The following is a 22,301-nucleotide window of genomic DNA, read 5'->3' on the forward strand; positions in this document are numbered from 1 at the left end:
TGGATAATTGATGTGAAATTGTAACGCCCCAAGCTGCACCTCACCAGCTTAAGCATGTCACAGTGCCACACTGCCACGAGTCTCTAAAATATAAACCGAACGCTCGATTTATACCCTAAAGAACCGCTAGACATATTGTTTAATAAACTTTTCGTAAACGCACGGCGAAGCTTAAAAAAATGTTTTTGAGGTGTAAATCTTTGAAATACAAAAGTCAATTCATTAGTCTAGAACTTGATATGATGTTCACTAAAAGATAACGAACTTCACGGAATAAGAATTCAACAAGGTTCAGCACAAGAGTAGCTTCCAACAAGTTCCGGAATACGATGTTCAAGAAATAGAAATCAGAATAAAGTCGGTAGACGATTACCAATCTTATTCTGCACACCCAGCTCCATCCTCTATTGTCCCGTCACCAGTGCACAGTACTTGCATCCACACTGTTGTAGGAGTGAGCTTTCGTCCTCACTGCTCAACAGGAACTCTACCCCCACTAGATTTGAAACCAATAAGTAAATTTTTGGGCTACCCAATATGAAAACATGCTTAAACCAAATATTTCAAGTAACGACAAACTTTTCTTAAAAATGCTTTCTGACTCGAAAATCGATGCAAGTTACTCACATAAACACGCACGCTGAATCTTACCCGATGGCCGGTCCCGTGGACCCACTACACGACCTTACCTCAGGTAATTTGTAAACCAGGTAAGCGTAGCAAGAGCGTCCATTACCTAGCTACACACACGGAATCGGGTCGTCATTGTGATCGCTCACCGTCCGACCGATGTAGCTAACCCTCCGGAGGTTAAGGGGATCGAACCCAAGAAAGTCAGTGCCATCCTTCGCTCTCAAGCCATCAACATTTCTCATACAGTTTGGTTAGTATATGCTTCGCATTTTAACTTAACCAAGCCACGCAACTTAACATGCATAATTTCAAAACAACTTAACATAGTAAAAGCACATATGGAGGAGAGTCCCGAATCCCCTACCTGGATTCCGATGCTTTTTCTCACGTACTTCAAGAGTCGCAAACCTTCTGTTTTTCAGGTAACTGGAGTCCTAAGTTCCGACATTTTGATTATTAATAATCTATGGAATAAATATTTGAATTCTCGACGATTAATAAATCGACCAACCAACTTTTCCTAGTTTGACCATTTGACTGTTTTGACCAAGTTTGACCAATCACGACAAGTTCAATAACTGAATTCCCATTATCGAACATTTACTTGAAATTAAGATATCGACCAACCATATTAGGTGCACCCGAGTTTACTAAGATCACCCAATATATACTTTCCTTTCTTTACTTATTATCACTTCACATAATGTTCAAGCAAACCATAGTTATAACAAATTCCCAATTTCGTCAACAAATAAGTTCAAGTATACTTAGCAATTTCGTCACATAGTAATTCGACGGAATTACTATGGACACCCAACCTTACTCCATTCTCGATTAAGGTGTGCCCAAAACTACTAAGGACACCCAAAATTATGACTCTGACCCTTTTCACTCTTCACAACCATTATCATGACAAAACATCTAGTTTTCCGAACCCGATTAAATAGCAACAACTTCATACAAGCCGGCAGGACACCAGGCCAATCTGAACCCATTCCAATCCGATTCACCATTATAAGTGACATAACTCACAGTAGGCATCAACTCAAATAATCGAAATTCAAGACACTAACATTTTCCCAATTGACCTTCGAATCAAAGAAAGCTAGACAAGATGTCTAAGCCGGCAGGACACCAGGCCCGGCCTTGCCCATGGGCAACATTGGCGACAGCCCTGGGCCCAACAAAGAAGGGGGCACCAGATTTTTAAATAAGATTTAATATATATAGTATATATTTAATTATATAAAAATAAATAAGTAGTGGAACGTAAAAAAAATAAAAAATAAAAAAATTTGCAGATTTCTAGACGCAGTCTGCATCTTTACTTCTTCTTCCAACGGCATGCAAAAAGTCAGATGCTAGTATTGATTATTTCAGCGCCTCTTACTCTCTCCTAAACCTTGAAACCCAACAAATTTTCTCTTTAAATTGGTCTCAATGGTTATTCAATTCTTCAATTCATTCTCATCCATCACCTAATCTTTCTCCTATCTATGTTTATGTTATTCTATGGTGATCATACGAATTTTTTGACTTTCCATCGATGTAGGTTGAGGTACAAATAAAATAGGTATTGGGTGTTCTTCAATTTTGATATCGGATGAAAATTTTGGATATCAAAAGTCTTGTTACTTCTTTTTTGAGTTATGTTGATTTCTAACAACCTACTGATTCATCAGTTTTCAATTTTCAATATTAGGTCCAATTGGAAGTTAGAGTTGCAAGTCAATCTTGATTAGAAAAGAAAAAACAAGAAGAAGAAAAGCTTATTCCATATTTTCAGGTTTTATTGTATTTGTTCTATGCTCAAGTGTTTATCATTCAAAGTGATTTCTAACAACATGCTAATTCATCGGTTTTCTATTTTCATTATTGGGTGCAATTGGAAGTTGGAGTTGCAAGTCAATCTCGATTAGAAAAGAAAAAACAAGAAGGAAAAAAGCTGATTCCAGATTTCCAAATTTTATTGTTCTATGCTCAAGTGTTTATCATTCTAGTGTTTTGTTTGCTTGTTTGAGTTTTTTCCAGTTAGTTCAGTAATGTTTCCTCCGAAACAACTCTCAGGTTCACAGAAAAGAAAAAGAAATAAAAGAGAAAAAGAAATTATTCATAGAGGCCAACCATGAGTACTGGGCGAATATATCTATTGGCTTTCTTTTTGAAGCATATACCTCATAGAGGTTGACCATGAGTAAGTGCATATTCAATAATTTCTATTTTTTTCCAAGTCATTTTCTATTTGTTTGTTCAACTTTTGATTATGGCTTTTTTTTTTTTTTTTATTCAGAATTCTTCATAAGTTTTACCAAACACAGGTTATCTTGTCTCTTTTTGTGTGAATGTGTCGAGTGCTACATTATATGTGTGATCTTTTGGATTAGCTACGAGTTTTCTGTGGCAAGAAAAAATATGTAATGTTTGTTATACGGGGTTTTGGGTTTATATCCTCCCCTTGTATAATGTTTCTTCATCTAATAAAATCTACGTGGGGATGAACCACCCAGTTTGACTGGGTTCTAAATCCATAAAAAAAAAAAAGAATTTGGAGTATGACATTTGTAAGAATTATTACATGTCTATTTAAGGTAGTTGGACACAAAAAAAAAATTTCGCCCTGGGTATAAAAAAACTCAGGACCGGCCCTACAGGACACTTTTCCAACGAAGATCACAGCAAACAAGAGTTTCCCACTTTTTCAACTATTTGGAAACTTCGCCAATTCTGCGTTTACGAATTTAGCCAAACATCAATAGACACTCAAAGCACAATCCAAACCGAGAAATTACTAGGAACGATCGATATTGCCACCACAAACCGCGGCAACGTGACTGTAAGCTTACCCAGTATCACCAACTCGACCCAGCTAGCGAATTAGGATCGAACAATCACTCCTTTGAGTTCCAGAACCAGAATCGCTGTCGAAAACGGATCAAGAACGGTGGAATAGCTGCTGGAGTCGGTGCCACGACGGAACCAAAACCAACCAGAAACCAAATCATTAAAACCCCATCAAATTCAAAATCTAATTACAGAGACTTGTAGAGCATCACGAGAGGATGAGTTTTCATACCACATGCAGCCCAAACGGTGGCCACAGTCACCGGAAATCCTTGAAATTTGCCGGAAAAATTTCAAGCTTTCGATCGTCGATTCTCCTTCCCTGTTCGATGCATGAATGATCCAAGACCACAGGGTTGTCGGCGACAGCGAGACGAAGCTAACGATGTCCGTGCACCGGCCAGAGGCGGCCTAACGGTGGAGCGCCGATCGGGTCGATGGCTTCCGGTTTCGAGTCGAAAGATTTCGAAGCTTCCGGAAGTAATCTTGATCCCTGATCTGATGACTGGTATTTATACCCCGAGTTTAATTGATTTCAAGGGCTGGGATGAAGAGTTGGCTGGATGGATGGCCACGATTGCACAGAAGGAGTTTCCTTTTTCTCTAAATAATTTTCATAATCCCAGAGCTTCATAAAATCACGATATAAAACTCGGGTATCCGAAAAGTCCCCCGAAAATTTCCACGAACTCATTGTGTTGTGTATTTTGTTTTCAAACTCTTAAATCGTGGATTTCTCTTTGTGAAAATTTTTGAAGATATTCTCGAGCACTTTTTATAATTACCGAGATAGATAAGTAATTTATCGAACGATCTCAATTAAGCTTGATAAATTTTTTCCGGGGCTCACAGAAATTAATCGGTTGAAGTGACTAACGGACGGTGGGATGACAGTGAGAGGTAGCTAAGTGAAGTCTAAGATAGAAGGTAATTGAAAATAAACTCAAGTGGCCACTATTTAGTGAGGGTGCACTCATTCTAGAGTAAGAGGCTCTCAACTAAAGATATTTGATGGAAGTTTGCTTCAATGTATATAATGTTTTTCTCAAATAATATTTTATTATTTTATTAAAAAGGCTGGATTGATAAAGTTGATTAAAAGTTAAAGATTTTCATAAAAGCTAATAAATTTTTTTAACACAGTTGGCCATATTATTAATTTAATCAAATTAAAAACAACATATTTGGCTTATCTATGATTTAGGCACCATGTCCCCCCCTTGTATTCTATGATTTCATCAATGGTTATGGCTTAAGGGCAGCCGATTTGGCCCTACCTCAAAAAAAAAAAAAAAAAAAAAAAAAACAACATATTTGGCTTATCTGTCAAATTTGACAGGAGATTTGCATATGTCAGCTTTGCATATTGGATTGAAGCAAAATTTTCTGCCAAATTTTCTTTCTGACCCCTCCTCTTGTCATTTGGTAAATGGATTGGAGTTGCTCTTAGTTGTATGATTAATTATCGAATTGAGAAAATTCACAACACTTGGTAATGTAAAAGCATTGTATGACGACGCCTTTCTCAAAAGGGGTAGGTGAAATTATATTGTGGATTCTTAGTAGGTACCCTGGATATTTTTTAATGCATTACTAACGGCGGAATTGGGTGTTATCACATTAATAAAACTCTCTCGAAATGGATTTATCTTTTAGTAGTCCCACCAAACTAAGTTTTTCTCTCTAAAATCCTCTCATTCTGGATTTTTTCTCCTTTAGAATTGAGAGTCGGTGGTGATTATATCCTCCCTTTATGGGCACTTTTGCATGGATTCCAACATAGATAAAAAGTTTCTTGCTTTCTTTTCCCTTTTCAGTTGTTTTTTTTTTGGTTATTATCACAAATGGTACCTGCACTATACCTCAATCTTATCGATGGTACCTGAACTTCAATTTTGATCACAACCAGTACCCGAACTTTTCGATTTCATTTTAAATGGTACCTAGAGCCACCTCCGGTCACTATTCCGACTAAAAACGGCATGGGAGGCAATCATAGTGATGATTTTTGATGATTTCAAGGGTTGCAATCATATATAGTGATATTTTTTGGTAATAGACTTGCCTTGAACTTGTTTTTTTTTTTTTTTTTAGATTTGGCTTTTTTTTGCCGGAATAGTGACCGAAGGTGGCCTTAGGTACTATTTAAAATGAAATCGAAAAGTTCGGGTACTGGTTGTGATCAAAATTGAAGTTCAGGTACCATCGATAAAATAGAAGATAAGTTCGGGTACTGGTTGTGATCAAAATTGAAGTTCAGGTACCATTTGTGATAATAACCTTCTTTTTTTTTCTTTCATTTTTTATGTATCTCTTTACGATCCCCTTAATTTCTAGATTTCCTTTCTTTCTTAGATTTATTTCTATTATTAGGTACCGTTGTTTCAAGTGATTTTTTACTCTATGCCTTCTTCAACGTTTGTAAATATGCTAATCTTAATTAAACCCTAGGAGAGTTTTCCTCTCACCCTAGTTTTTTCTCTACGGCGCCCCAACCTCCTTCCATAGCCTCGCTATCTCTTCCTTGCCTCTCCATCCCTCCATGGCCTCCATAGATGCTGTCACAGCAAGTTTTGCTGCTTCTCTTGCTCTTGCTTCGGGTGGTAGCGCCCCGGATCTGGGTAAGATTGGTGGTGGTCCGGTGTGCAAGTCATCTCAGTCTTTTCTACTTGGCAAGCCTCTAACCCGCAAGGCGGTGGATCCAAAGCTTTCAAGGCTCACTTCCACCATACTTGGATTGTGGATAAGGATTTTAGGGTCCAAGAAAAGGCGGGCAATGTGTTCTTGTTCTCCTTTGAATCGCTTCGTGATCGGAACAAGATACTACGCGGAGGAGTTTGGTCTTTTGATCGAGCTCCTATGTGCTTTGAAGAATATGATGGGGTAAAGCCCCTGCATGAAGCCCAATTCAAGCATCTACGTGTGTGGGTTAGGGTTTCGGGGATTCCTCCTTTGTATGAAGAACCTGAGAATTTTACTCTTATCGGTAATCTCTTGGGTGGTTTCTTAGACTATGATAAGAAGGAATTCAAGAAGGGTGGGATTCGGATCTTCTTCACCCATGATATCTCCAAACCATTCTTGCTTGAGCGGAAAATTTTCTTGGATGTCGGCGTCTTTCCGGTGCTTCAGTTTCAGTTTGAACATCTGAAAGGGAGATGTTCACAGTGTGGACTGGTCACGCATGCTGGGATTGCATGTGAGGAGCCGCATACTCCACTACCGTCATCTAGGGTTTTGAACTTTCCGGGGCCGTCAACCTCAGGAGCAGGTTCGTTTTCCTTTTCGGCTCAGAATAAGCGTGAGTTCTTCACTGCTTCCTCATCTATTCCCAAGAAGAAGAAACCAACTATTCGTCTAGTTGAACGCCCTAATCCTCCATCTACTTCTCATTTCGGGTCGTCTCCTGTTTCGGATCAGGCTGATGGTAATGGTGAGAACGTAGCTTCGGGGACGGATCATGCTTTGGAGCAGACCTTGAGTTCGTTTTTGGCCCATAATGGTGCGACTGGATCTGGTACAACTGAAGCTGCAGCCATAGTGCAGGATATACAACAAGATGTCGTGGCTTCAAAGAGAAGGGATAGGAATGGGGGTTGTGATCCCTCTCCGAAGAAGTTCAAGACCATTTTGGGTGGTAAAATTCCAACTTTGCAGGCTGATGCTTTGGGTTTGGTCGGAGACGACAATGATACTCCTCTTGTCACTCTCAAGAAGAAGATGGGTAGGCCGCTTGGCAGCAGGAATAAGAGCCAACGATCTGGGAAGAAGGCGGGAGCGGCCCCTCTGAGACTCACCTACCCTGCAGCCGGTGCTTCAGGTTCTAGCCCTAGAGATAAGGGCAAAGGAAAGCTTTAGACTTTCCTGGTTCCTTTGCCTACTACTGGAAATTGAGTTCCTTATTACTTTCTCCTCAGTCCACTTAGTTGTACACTAATTGAGGTCTCTAGGCGACTAGGTTTTCTTTTCAAAGGGGGTTAGTAGTGAGCATTTGATTTCTTGTATTTTAGGCTCAATAAGTGAGTATATGTGTTAACAGTGAAGGTACTTGTCTTTTGCTTGGCGGCTTGTGCCATCTAGATTTTAGGTATGAGACAGCATCTGATGTATGTGCCTTCTGGCCTTTAGTAATGAAGCTATCCTTTTCTCACAAAAAAAAAAAAAAACGTTTGTAAATATGCTCCTTGGAGCTTCGTGTTAAGCTGGCCTTGCCAGTTCCAGCACAAGCCTAATCACCTGATCGTGCAACAAGCTAGGGATCGCTTACCCTTTGGGTGACTGTCCCTTCAATCCATTTGTTGATTTTGTTCCTTTTTGTTGTCTTCCATTTTTACAGGTTTCTTTGGCAATGGAGGAAATTCTTCAATTCGGAGGTGATCTGCGATTTGATGTTCCTTGTTGTATATTTGGATTATAGAAGTTTAGGTGTTCGTTGATCAAAATCATTGCCGGCACCTCCCAAGATTTCTCAATCTTGTTAAATCTTGTACCTTGGTATAATTTTTTGAACATTGATGCCAACATTGTAGCGACGTCGTTTTCCTAGAGGAATTGCAGCTTGGGTAGCTTTAAATTGCGCAGGCCTGAGCTCAAGTCTGGTGTTGGGTTGTTTAGATTTGAGTTTTGCTTATTTTTTTGTAGTTTGTTTTATTTGGCCCTTGAGTTGGGTCTTTTTCTTTGTTGTACGTTTGTATTCTTTTTTTTTTTTTTCTTTTTTTTTTGAATATAAAAATTGTGGCCAAATGAGCTACCACTCCGGACCGAGAGTAACTTGCGTATGACCCCTCCTCAAGAGATGTATTTCACAAGTTGGGGTTCGAATCGGATACCTCCTATTACTAGCAAAAGTCCTGCAGCGTCCCACCCCACATGCAGCATAGCATGTTGTACGTTTGTATTCTACTTAATGAAGTTTTGCATGGTTGTTTGCCAAAAAAGAAAAGAAGAAGAAGAAAGAAATGGATTTATCTGCTATCTAGAGAAGGAAATGTAATGGAGTTGACAAGGAAGAAAGAATATTATAGCTCAACAAGAAGAACAGACAACTGCTATCCATTTCCACTAGCTACAAATAGTCTTATAGTACGTCTTGTTCAGTTGAAGTTTTGAAAGAAAAAACCAATCTTCCCAAATGTTTAATTATAGAGATGAATGGAAGCTAAAGGCGATGGACATGAACAAGACAACCATATAAAACCACATGATTTCCATTATTATAAAGTCAGAGGAAAACAGGAAAATGGCAACATTATTATGAAAAATTCTGCTCCAGTTGCTCCTAACTTTAGCTTGGAGGCTTCTTCTCCATCTCGGTCAGACTAGCATGCACCTTCATGAATAAGAGTGGGTCACAAAATATTATTAAGGAATGCCTCAGTGATGTGGTTGGATTGTTCCATTTTCTTCGATCAAGTAATCAAAGTCACGTGTACAACTATAACGAGGGTATTTTCGATGACAAACATGAGGTATTTTGGGCATAAGTTTTATGTTTGTTAATGTTAGCATTGGGCAGTGACTACTCCTCATGGTTGCAATCAAACTTGCAAGTTGCAAGACAGAAGGCTTTCCCCATTTATTGTATTGATCGAGAAGTCAGTACGCATGATTGCATGAATATATCATTAGCACCAGTTTGCATTCACCACCTAAACATTACCTGTTCCCTAATCTAATATTCAATATGAATCATTGGTCAAAATCCTCTATAAATATAGGATGTATATTAGTTTTGGCAAGGCTTTCTGGGGATGAGAACACCGGTGTTACATGTTCCTGTCTTAAATTGTCAACACTAAAGTTTGATTTGAGCCGATATTGCATTCATGTTTCTAAGGATCCATTACCACTCCAGATGTGATCTACAAATTTATAATAAAGATTTTTATTAAGTTTTTTTTTTTTTTCTCTCTCTCTCTCTCAGTAGTTTGATAAAGGGAAGTTTTATACAATCATTGGGAGTCTTGTGTATACACCAAGACTCAGATTGAGAGGAGCAGGCAACCAAACACATATGAGAGTCCACATACATGATTGAATATTCATATTTCAATGATTATTATTTGTTTATGACAACGAACATGATCGTCAGCACGTAAAAAAAAAGTTAAAAACTAGCTAAGAACTATGAACTGGTCTGTGTAAAAAGCTCCGCGATGCGCGGAAGAAAGCGAGCGAACCCTAGCGCTCGAGAAAGCGATGGCGGCAATCTCCCCTCGCCTCGGGTAGAGTAGGCTGATCTGGCCTTTGGTGAGTTCGTGGCCGATGGTTGCGAGAATCTTGGTTTGGATCCTGGGGTTGTTTTTCGGGGGATGTTGACGGCAGGGTCTGGAGGATCTTTGATCTCCTTGGTTCCGGTTGGTTGGGCAGAGTGCGGGCCTTTGCGGCGTTCGGTGGCATGGTGAGTTGGAGTTCGGAGGCTGAACTGATTTTTACGTCGGTGGGCTTCGTTAGTGCTTCGGCGAGGCGTGGTCGAGGATTGCTGCAGCAGACTAGGCTGCTGCTCGACCGGATGATGTGGAAAGGTCTGCCGCCAGAGGACATGGCGGCAGAGGCAAAGGTGCAGCAGAGCAAGGCATCTCCTACTTTGTTGGCTGGGGTTTGGGCCTAGGTCTTTGGGTCTGGGCTCACTCGTGGGCTGATGAGGCAGGGGCAAGATCTGATTTGGGCTTGGGCTTAAGTCAAGGCAGTCTGGGCCCTAATATATTAGGGTACTGAGCCTGTGTGAGGTTGAATAAACTTTTATGAGTCTTCTATGACGTTTCTAGTTTTTGCTTGTACCACAATTGCGTGATTGGCAAGTGAGGGCTAGTTGAATGATTTCTTCCGTAGGGCTGTATGAGGCGAGGTTTTTTTTTCATTTTTATATAGGCTCACTTAAATGTGAGCGTCCCAGCGATTCTTAATAGTTTGTTTTAGCTTAGATAGGTTATTCCGGATTTTCTTGCCGGATTTCTTATGTAAGTGTTGGTAGACTACAACATTTTTGCTGTTGATCTAATGAATTCAACTTCTATTTAAAAAAAAATTGATCGTCAGTACGTAGATTACTAATACTTCTAAGGTTAATGCACGGCTAGTGTGTGTATGTATATGATTTGTTCTAGGACAATCTCTTTAAGAATTTTTATTATTTTGTACTATTATATTACTTAATTCAATGATTTCAATCGTTTTGATTCTTTATATTTTTATGCAATAATTATGTCTATAAAAATTAACTAAATCCATAATTATTTGGTCATTGAAAATGCATAAACAAATATAGTCCGTTTAGAACGAAAATTGTGTTAATCAAATGGTTAAACGTTTTTTTTATTTGGCTAATTTTTTGGCTGAAAATTTGTATAAATTATGTACTCATGGAGACCTAAAAACTGAACAGTCAAGATAATGATATGTGATCGAAAAATTAGTCCCATAAGGGATCCTTTAAAATGGCCTAAAAAAAAGGATCATCCACTAGAAGAATCCTGATATATAGAGTATATATATAGACGTTCGTTCTAGAGATGACATCCTTATCATTTTTCAATATTATACGACCTTATTCAACGATTTCAACTGTTGATCATTTTACATTTTTATGCAAGAATTGCATCTACAAAAAATCAACTAGAATCATTTAATCATTGAAATGTGCCAACAAATGTAACACGTTAGATAAAATTATAACGAACACGGTGCTAATTAAATGATTAAACGTTTTTCGATTTAACTAATTTTTTGTAGGATTTATATGTGTAATAATCTAAACCACTCATTCTGTAGTTACATATAATATTGAATTTACCGAAATGTGATTGAAAATTTTCAATTAGATTAAAATTTGTTATTTATAATCTACTTATGAATATTTTAACATCTAATAGTTGATTTACCGAAATGTGATAGAAAAGTAAGGTTCACAATCATTAATTAAAAAGTCCTCATCTTAATAGTGATCATTACAGTCCCTACTGCGGTTGATATGGACATATGATTTTCAAAATTGCACATGCTGACCACTCTATGATATGCTGACCACTAGTCTATAATTTCGCTTTTTCACCTGTGTATCTATCACAACTAATATATGATGAATGAATGAACAGATTCACATGCAACTATTAATGATGCTGATCATGATCATTTACTAGTGAGTAGTGGTAGAGAACCAAGGAGTTTTAGATATCTTGTCTTTTGACCCGATGAAACTACTGAAAGTTTGTTTTAAAGAAAGTTAACAAGTAGAACATGAATATTCTACTATAAAAATGGTGCTATATGTGCTTGATATTGAATGTAAACTGTTGAAAAGGAATGAAGGATTAGTATAGCACCAGTTTCTTTACAATAGAGAATTTATGTCCTTAGGCAAGGGTTTGTGTTGTGCTAGAATATATATATATATATATATATATATATATATATATATATATATATATATATTTATGTCCTTAGGCAAGGGTTTGTGTTGTGCTAGAATATATATATATATATATATATATATATATATTTATGTCCTTAGGCAAGGGTTTGTGTTGTGCTAGAATATATATATATATATATATATATATATATATATATATATATATATATATATATAGGGGAAATGATCATTTACCCAATTTTAGCTTAAAAATTGCCCACTTACCCAAACACTCTAAGAGATTATTTCCCTAATATCCAATTAAGTATTTTTTAATTCATTTTTATTTATTTTTGGGACAATTTTGCCCTCTCCTTTTTTGTCAATTAGAGAAATAAGTCATTGGAGACCTTGCTTGACTGCGGTGGCGGACTCCGGCAACTGGTGACCCGACTCCGGCGACCGGTGACCGGAATCCGGAATCCGGCTACCGGACTGGTGACCGGATTCCGGCGTCTGAATTTATTGCCCCCTAATAATACCCAGTAACCATATTATTGCCCCCCAGTAATCATATTATTGCCCCCCAATACGCATATTATTGCCTCCCAATAATCATATTATTGCCTCCAATAATCATATTATTGCCCTCCAGTGAATTGCATAAACTCCCAAAACCAAAATGAATACACTACAGGCACAATTGATCAATTTATATGCATATTATTGCCCCCAATACTCATATTATTGCCTCTCAATAATCATATTATTGCCCCGCAATAGACATGTATAACTACTCAATAAAACTTTTTTTTTTCATTCTTCTTTCTTCTTTCCTTATAAGCCTTCTGCCAAATTTACCAAAAAAAAACAGAACGACGTCGTCCGAGCCCTGCCAGCGAAGCCCAGACCCGATTCCAGCGTGGAGCTTCAGAGCTTCCCTGACATCTGACGAACAAAACCGGCGAAGCGCAGAGGGGTTGGGATCGTGGAGTTGGATGGCGTCATCCTCTGGTGGTCCGACGGTGGGGACAGAGCGGCGGCGGTGGAGTGATACGCTCAAAGCAAGCGCATAATTTAACCCTGAAAACATCGTTAGTAGTATAAGCAAATAGGGATCGTTCTATTCCGGGGATTGAGGGTACACCTGTCATTGTCAAAAAAAACAAATAAAGAATTAAAATAATAAAGTAAAAAGTATTATGTACAAAAATAAAATAAAGAATAAAAATATATACAAGTTAATATAAAAAGGGGGGTTTTGAGATTATAGAATTGGAATTAAAATTAAATGAAATAAAGAAAGTGTAAAAACACATATACAAGGGTGGAACACAAGAAACAAAGATCAAAACTACAATCATATGTATGAAATCCAATTACAATTCCTATAGTTGATTATCTATGTCATGAGAAATAAGTTGACCATGTGAAACATTCGAAGCAAATGATTTCCCATATTTTACTTTCCTTGAATATTTAATCTAAGTGAAAGCACCTAAATTAAACCTATTGAACATGCAATCATAGTCTAGAAAACTAGCTAATCAAGAACACATTCAATGCATGAAGAACAAAGAAAGGATGTCAACCAAAGTGCACAACCTAGTATGAAAAAGTCCATCTATTTGCAATCCTCCTTAATTGATTTCGACTTTTGTCCAAAGCCTTTACTACTTAAATCTAGCACCAATTACATGCATATATCCTAAGTTGGCCATCAAAGAACACATACATATAAAAGTTTTCCATAATCCAAAATCAATTAAGCAATCTCACATAAGCAACATAAAAATCAACATAAAGAAATCACAATTTTTATTCAAACATAGAAATTGGGCTTAAACTTTGCCCTTAATGTTATTGTTAACTAGAAACAAATTCCTACGAAATTAAATAAGGAAAAAGAATGAATTACACCGTGAGTTGGAGATGGAGATGGAGTGCTTGAAACGTTGAAATCTTGAATCTTGGAAGCAAGCCTTCAAGGTGGACGATGGAGGATATGATATTCCCGGCTCCTTCTTCTTCTTCTTCTTCTTACTTGAAAACGCAGAATTTTGCAACTAGAGAATGGAGAGAAAAATGGAATGGAAATGGAGAGACAAAGAAGATGAAATGGATGAAGGAATGTTTTTAGAGTGAGAGGAGAAGGTGTTTATATAGGGAAGAAAAAGAAGAGTGAAATGATAAATGGAAGAAAAATAATGAAAGTGGTTTGTAAAATATGGAAAAGATGGAGTAATGATGAAATGAAAGCAAGGCATGAATGTGCAGAAGTATGGAAGTGATGATGATCTATTGGAGCAGAAAAATATATCCAAGGAAAAAGAGAAAAGCATCTAGCTTTCTTCATGTGGGTAGGAAACATGAACATGTGATGTTGAGCTGTTTTTTAGATCAGTTTCTGCCCCTTTATTCCTTCAATTATTTCTCCAACAAGCATTCCCAATTTCACTATGACCTCTTCATAAAAAATGTTCCATTATGAGTGTAGATCACCCTGGTAAAATTTCAGATTTTTATTCCATGTGGTTGGGCCGAAAATGCTGCTGGACCTCTTACAGGTCCAGTTTTCCAGTTTTGCTTCTGTAGAAAATTGGGCTGATTGTTTGAAGGCCTTCCACTCAACAAAAGTTCTTGCACTCTTCATAAGAAATGATCCTTGGGCTGTCTAGAATGGATCTGGAAAGTTTCAGCTCATTTGAAGTTCATTTGGTCCGGCGGCCGCTCCTTCTTCCTTGCTTGGCTTGGTTTCTCCTAGCCGGAGTAGGAAAATGTGTAAAATTGACATTTTAGTACATTTCCATTTTTCTCCACCATTTATAGGTAAGTGTGGACCTAATGCTCATTTCACCATCATTTACTCCAATGTACCTAAGAAAATAGAAATTGAGTTAAAAATCGATTCGTTAAGGAATTAACTAAGCAAAATGTGAGGAATTAACTATTAAAATACCACATTAAAATGCTCCTATCATGGAGGCCCGACATCAACGGTGGAGTGGTGGGCGCGGTGGCTTGATGGTGGAGGCCCGACAAACCGAACCCAAATTCAAACCTGAACCGGAAATTTTTGATCTGCAGACATGGAGAGAGAGAGAGAGAGAGAGAGAAATCGGTGAGGGGGAGGAGAGAGAAAATAGATCGAAGAGAGAGTCTGAGAGTTGAGATGTAATTTATTAATTAAAATAGGGGCAAAACTGTCAATAGATGTTAGATTGGGTAAATGGGGTTAAAAAACTCTTAGTGGAGTAAGTGGACAATTTTTAAACTGAAAATGGGTAAGTGGTCACGACCCCTATATATATATATATATTTTTTTTTTTTATTAAGATCACATGGTATCCTCAAAAAATTTCTAGATCCAGAGACTAATCTGTGTCTGGGGAGAACGCTTCATTCTTCCGACCACCAAGAATAGATTGAGATTTAACTCCAATCAACATCAATAATATTTGAACCTAGGTGTGAGGCGTACCACATCTGGAGGCTAGGCTTTTACGAACTTGACCACCTGTGGTGGTTGTGTTGTGTTAGAATTTGATTGTCATATTACTTGTGTTAGACCATATAAAAGTGTTACTTTTTTAAAATTCGGTCGTGACATTAATTCTTGAGTTATTAAACTAAACTATATGTCATCTTTACTCTAAAGTGAATGAAATTTGTAATGGCAGCCGAAAGAGAAGTAACCAAAGTACCAAAACAACCACAAGCCATGGAACCTAGCTATCTCATTGATCAATCTGTACCAATCTTTCATCATCCATAAAGAACCATTTATTCTCATGAAAACAAAGTCCCGCGGGCATTTACTTTCTCTTCAGCGGAAGTTGCAACCATAGTCTCAGGAATCGTGATCGAGATAAAGCTCATTAATGGAAAAATGTCGCCCTCTGTACCAGAAAACTGGAAAAGGCAAATGAAAATAAATATCGAACAAGTTCCAAGTCCCTCTCTTTAGTTTTCACTTTCATATTTGTTTTGTTTATAATGACGGGATCACATATTCCAAGTTAAACGCTCTTTTCTCTTTAATGAGAGAAAGCACTAATCCAGTTTGGCTCTTGCGCCCTTTTGACTAAAAACCAACAGACAGACCCCCACTTGTGACCAACAACTACAGTTAGTGAGAGCTAAAGGTGAATCCAGCTAAATCCCCAGTTGCCTTCGGTTGGAGGACTCACACGTAAGGGTAAAGAAAAAGCAAGAGTCTTTTGGAGTTTTGAGATGATGAGAGTAGAAGAATTTTAAACGACCAGGAATTTGTTTTGTTTAGAATAATAATCTATTACAGAAAAACACGCTTCCCCATTTGAGATAAAACACAATGAGTTGAAAAGATTTGATCTTTTTCGGTTACTGTTGAAAAGATGTGGTCTTTAGTTTCTTTGTCTCACCGAGTAAATATCTCTGAGGATAGAAACAAAGATTTGAGTAAGAAAACGAGAAGAACGCGGTTCCTGTTATAGAGGGAAAGAGATTGAGTTAAAAATAGTTGAACGGTTATGGAGTTTTAGCTTGGCCTTGACAGACCCAACACAGATTAAATTTCCTGAGAAACCGAATTGAGTAAATCTAGAGAGGACTCAAGATTTACACAGAGCGAGTAAAAGCTGGGGCCCACTATCCAGGGTTTATTGGTGTATATATAGAGCCTCCCCTCATGCTCTGTCTCACAGAAGAAGCAGAGAAGAAGAGCCATGAATAAGAAGCAGGGTGTGTCATTGTTATTGTTGCTTCTGCTCAGTGCAGTTCATGGAGCTAAGTCAAGCAATGGCTACATCTCTGCAGTGGGAGACCCAGGAATGAAGAGAGATGGGCTGAGAGTGGCCTTGGAAGCTTGGAACTTCTGCAATGAAGTTGGCGAAGAAGCACCTGGAATGGGTAGCCCAAGAGCAGCAGATTGCTTCGATATCATAGGTAGGCCTCAAAACCAAAATGGGTTTCGTTTTTTATGTTCTGTTATTGCTTTACACCACTTCAATTAGTAGCCATTGTTGATAGTCTACGATTTGTTTGATGAATGTTTGCTGGCCTTTTTTGCACTATTATTACATTCTGTGATGATGATTCTTGGTTTTGTTGTAATGGAGCAGATGGTACTCTCCAGCATAAGGTGAATGCTAGTGATAACAAACTCGGAGTGGGTATGCATTTCCCCGGGTTGAGCATCCATGATGAGAACAGTGTAGACATCTATGCAGCGAGGAAGGAGGAGCGTCTGGGGTGTTTGTGCCAAGTTTCGGATACTCCGAGACCGTGGCAATTTTGGATGATTATGTTAAAGAATGGAAACTTTGACACAGAGTCTGGTTTGTGTCCTTCGGATGGGAAAAGGGTTGGTCCTTTTTCGCAACCGGGAAGGTTTCCTTGCTTTGGAACTGGGTGTATGAACCAGCCCACTGTGAATCACCAAGAGACTCAGCTTTTGGGTGATGGCACAATGATTGGAGGCTTCAAGGGGACCTATGATTTGGGGTCTGATATTGGGGCTGGACTTGATGGAGTTTCTTTCTATGAGGTGGTTTGGCAGAAGAAACAGGGGGAAGGGAGTTGGATGTTCCATCACAAGCTCAAGACCTCGAAGAAGTACCCATGGCTGATGCTCTACCTCAGAGCTGATGCAACAAAAGGATTTTCTGGGGGCTATCACTATGATACAAGGGGAATGCTCAAAACTGTAAGTAGAAGTTTTGTGCTATATTTTAATTTCGAGTTGATTTCTGATTTGCTTTCTAATTAGCCAAAAACTGCAAGATTGTTTTGTTAGAAGTTGGTCTTATTGAAATATGCTTTCCTTGTTTTGAGCATGAACATCTGTTGTTTGACAAGTAATATAGGAACAAAGGTAAGGCCATAATTGGACGGCTAATTGCTTATAGTGTTGCGTTTTCATAATGTTAAAACGGACTTTGTCTTACAGGTGTAACCTTGTATAGTTACGGCCTTGAATAAGAACCCTTGAATAATTAATTTGGTAATCTGTCATGGTCCCTTTTGCATGAGTAGATTACTTATTCACTTTTTTAATAACGTTTCATACCAAACCCTTTTCAGAGTTGTTATTAACTTCCAATTCTGTACCGTCAGATCAGTGATATTACTTCTAATTCTGGACTGTTAGGCCAGTGACATGAGATGCTCTGATCTAGTGAAGGTCACACCTCTTAAGGCAATTGAATCAGATTTGGGTCAAGCCACGTTTTAGTAGTTTAATATCTTCATTTTGACATCAATTATACACCAAGAGGTCTTAAAGGCCTTAATCTTTGATCAGGCTCTGCATCTGTTTTCTCATACGTAGTCCATATTTCCTAGATTGCGTGAGTCATCTAATAGATGGTAACTCTTTAACCCTCGGTTTAATTAAAAATCAGGAAACAAGAGTTGGTATTGGCTGTGTTCAAGTCCTGCTATGTGTTTAAGATACTGACTTCTAATTGGAGGATCAACAAGTCACAATTTTAAGTTTTGTTTCAGCTTCCAGAGGGTCCAAATTTTAAGGTGAGGCTGACTTTGGATATCAAACAAGGAGGAGGACCCAAGAGCCAGTTTTACCTAATTGACATTGGTAGCTGTTGGAAGAACAATGGCCAGCCTTGCACTGGAGATGTCACCACCGATGTAACCAGATACACCGAGATGATCATAAACCCTGATACCCCTGCTTGGTGCAGCCCTAAAGCTCAGGGAAATTGCCCGCCATACCACATTACTCCAGATGACAGAAAAATCTACAAAAATGACACAGCTAATTTCCCATACGGTGCATATCACTACTACTGTGCTCCAGGGAATGCGAAATTTGTAGATAAAGATGTGGGGCCGTGCGATCGCTACAGTAACCCTCAGGCGCAAGAGATACTCCAGTTGCTTCCTCACCCCATATGGGGCGAGTATGGCTATCCAACTAAAAAAGGACAAGGTTGGATTGGTGACGCTAGAACTTGGGAGCTTGATGTTGGTGGACTATCAAGTAGACTCTACTACTATCAGGTAAGTTACATACCGTTAACTATCTAATCTTAGCAATGCAATCAATTAATAGTTTAATAGTTTTGTCAATGTGGTTGATCTTCCTTTCTGTTTTTGGTTTATATAGGATCCAGGCACGACTCCTGCTAGAAGGATATGGACATCACTCGATGTCGGTACCGAAATTTTTGTTAGTGACAAAGATGAAGTGGCCGAGTGGACTCTAAGCGACTTCGACGTCATTTTTACACCACCTCAAAAGTAGATCAAAACTCAAGATCTTTTACAGCAAAGCTTTTCCATCTTTTTAGTTGTTTTCCCATTTTTGTAGACTAGTCTTAGTGTAGAAGAAAACGGAGAGAACTGATCATTTAACTAATTGTGAAAATCCAGTTCTCAATCTCATAAAGAGATAATAAACAAAGGGTTAGATTTTTTCCGTCTCCAAATCGAGCTTTGATTTTCTCCGATGGCGATAGATGTTTGAAAAGAGAATGTGAACCGAACCGTACTGATGTGTTTGGTTAAGCTAGCATAGAAAAAGGGTGCCAGCAATGTGCATTGTGGGTTAAGTTTTGCATAATCTAAAGGAAGGTTGGTCGTATAAATCTGTGAGGAATTGGGTCGACCTCAAAAGCTGCCTTCTCCATTTGAAGGAAGAATCACCCACTACACTGCTTTACAACACATGAAGAGCTGGGGCATGTTGACAGAAGTGATGTATCTTATTCTCGGATGACAAACTGGGCGTGTTGACAAAATTGATCGATCTTATTCTCGGATGACAGAACTGGGTGGTGGGCAGCGAGTAGTTGCCTACAGCCTACTAGGTACTTGTAAAACGACATCATCTCTATTCTGAAAAAGGAGGAAAAGGACATACCATGTGGGGTGGTGGTGTGGAGGGTGGGCATCTAACCTAACTCTAAGCCTAAACAAGACTTGAGAGTCACGGGATCTGACAATCCTGTTTGGTTACTTATTTGGGATTCAGTTTTTATATTCTTGAGTTGGAACTTACGTCTGGCTCGTCAACTTTGACCCCAAGTTGAGATCGCAGTTTTGGTTGTGATGGAAATTTCAGTAATTTGGATTTGAGAAATTTTGATGAAGATTTCAGGTAGCAATTGAGGTGTCGAGAACTATTGGTACGCAAAAACTAATTTTAAATTTTTATAAATATCCCTTATAAGTTATAAGTCAAACTATTAATCCCACAAGTTTTAAATCACATGATGTGCTACTCTATAAAAACTAATTTTAAATTTTTATTAAATATCCCTTATAAGTCAAACTATTAATACCACAAGTTTTAAATCACATGATGTGGTACTCTATGTCAGTGTTCTAAAAATCTTTATGGGTGGCCGCACAAGCCTCTGCCTAGGCGTTAAGCAGCAATCAGCCACCAGTCTAGGCAACGCTTAGTCGGCCGGGTTTTAAAAAAAATTCAAATACTTCAAAATGACTTTTTATTTGTAAGCACTCATTATATGCTCAACTTTTTCTTTTTTCCTTTGTTGTCAATCAATTATACTATTAAGTATAATTTTTCAAATTTAATTTTCACTTTTTTTTTTTTGAAAGAAGGCAAAGCCAAATATATTGATCAAAAGCCAGAATGACCTTTACATACCCTTCCGCTGCCATCTATAGACAGACAAGAAGATGTGTTAGTACCCACAGTGGTACATAGAACTAGGTCACTCATTTGACAGTAAGTACATCGAGATAGAGTGAATCCTCCATCGGTACTACTCCGGAAGATTCGCTAAAGGCACAAAAAAGTGCGTAGGTCCCTAAGAAAATTAGGGAATTATTGAAGTAATAAAATTACTATCCTAGAGTTCCTTAAAAAAGGAAAATAAACTAGCTAATAAATAGCCCAAAGGAAAAAACAGAAACCCTAGGCCCAAAACGCTGATCCAGCCCTGTTCCACCTCCACCTCCCTATGCTGAGGAGGACGCACGCCGCAACCAGAGACTTGCCTCGACCGCACCGTATCGTCTCCGCCTACTTCAAGGACCGCCGCATACCACACCGCGCCACCACCGCAAAGTCAACAAAACGAATCGAGAAAGCACCAGACCCGATCCAAAAGAAAAGGATCCCTTGTGCCCCTAGAACGCCGACTGCACCCCGACGGTGAAACTGCATGGCCGCCGATGCCTGGAGCCAAACACCAGCCCGCACCGCCCCTTGACCCGGACGCCATGGCTCCCCACCACGGAGAAGCTTCGAAAACAAACAAAGCAAGATCTTGCTATCAGACTTCGAGCCACTGCAGATCCTAGAAGCCAGAGGACCCTAGACCATCAATACCCGTCCGGCATCCTCACAGCGACGCCGAGGCAAGCCCCACCGACGTGGAGTGCCACCGGACGAGAGAAACCTTGGCTAAATCTCGATCAAATTCCGAGAGCGTGCGGTGCGTTCCTGTCTGCGAGTCGTACGAGGTTGAACGATGACCCGATGCTTTAATTTTCACTTATTTATATGTGGTGTAGTAAAACTAAAATGAAATAAACATCCGCCTTGTGACTGCTTAATCCCGCCTAAGCGTGTAGGCACCTCAAGGTGGCAATTAAACATTGGTCTACTTTATTTGGAAGGTGTTTAAATGCCACAACATATGGTTTAAATTTGGTGCGGGTCAACTTGTGAATTTTGAGTGCCAACTGACCGAATGCTTTGCGTGATTCCCTATTACTTTCCCTTCCAATTGTGCGGTTTGGAAAATATCAAAGGAGATTTTCCAAACCTACACCAAAATATAATACACTCAGACTTTGAGTGATTATCTCTCATATATATATATATATATATATATATATATATATATATTTCAAGAACATTGTTTGGAGGAGGTCTTAAATAATTCTTAAAATCTCGAGTTTACATAATGATATAACATGATATATAGTGGTGGAACCACATTGGGGCCTAGTGTAGTTAGCTTATATCTATTTTGGTTTGATAATTTTACATGTGGCTGATCTATTAATGTAGTGGGTGCTGGTTTATTCCACAACATTGCAGTCTTGGGATTTATTTGTTGCATTTTTGTGGGTTTTCTTTTTTTTCTTTTAGTTTGAATATTTGTGTTCATATAAATATATAAATTATTTTTTTGGATATTGACACTATTTTAACTTTTGAATTATTTTTCAAAAACTATAATATAGTTATTGTTTTAGAAAATTTACAAGAAATCACTTTTTTTTTTCTAATTTTTTTTATTAAATATTGATATTTTATAAGTGCCCCACCTAAACGTAAATCCTAACTCCGCCACTAATAATACATATTGGTATTGCTTAAATTCTTTGTGCTAGCGATTGTCTTGCATGTTGTGAGAGACTTATTTGGAAGGAGGTCTTTGGTTCGAATAGTCAAAATCATTTGTGCTACTCTAGAACATGTTGATAAAGGCTATCACATACATATTTTTATAATAGAATTTGAATTATTCATTTCGATGACTTTAATGATGAT

At 38.3% G+C, this 22,301-nt stretch overlaps 1 protein-coding gene and 1 long non-coding RNA gene across 2 annotated transcripts; one reads left to right on the top strand and one right to left on the bottom strand.

The window, feature by feature from the left end:
* Window positions 1–12,429: 12,429 nt before the first annotated feature.
* LOC133722111 (uncharacterized) lies at window positions 12,430–14,809 on the bottom strand. The gene is made up of 3 exons (XR_009852477.1): window positions 14,784–14,809; window positions 13,743–14,701; window positions 12,430–12,971 (listed from the first exon to the last, which is right to left on the bottom strand). It is a non-coding gene; the product is annotated as an uncharacterized LOC133722111 (long non-coding RNA).
* A 1,514-nt stretch (window positions 14,810–16,323) lies between these two features.
* On the top strand, window positions 16,324–19,254 carry LOC133721113 (uncharacterized). The gene is made up of 4 exons (XM_062147642.1): window positions 16,324–16,750; window positions 16,927–17,510; window positions 18,311–18,826; window positions 18,933–19,254. Exons 1-4 carry the CDS (start codon window positions 16,531–16,533, stop codon window positions 19,068–19,070), a joined length of 1,458 nt encoding a protein of 485 aa, XP_062003626.1. The 5' UTR covers window positions 16,324–16,530; the 3' UTR covers window positions 19,071–19,254.
* Window positions 19,255–22,301: the final 3,047 nt, after the last annotated feature.

This window comes from Rosa rugosa, chromosome 7, assembly GCF_958449725.1.
Source record: "Rosa rugosa chromosome 7, drRosRugo1.1, whole genome shotgun sequence".
Lineage (NCBI taxonomy): Eukaryota > Viridiplantae > Streptophyta > Magnoliopsida > Rosales > Rosaceae > Rosa > Rosa rugosa.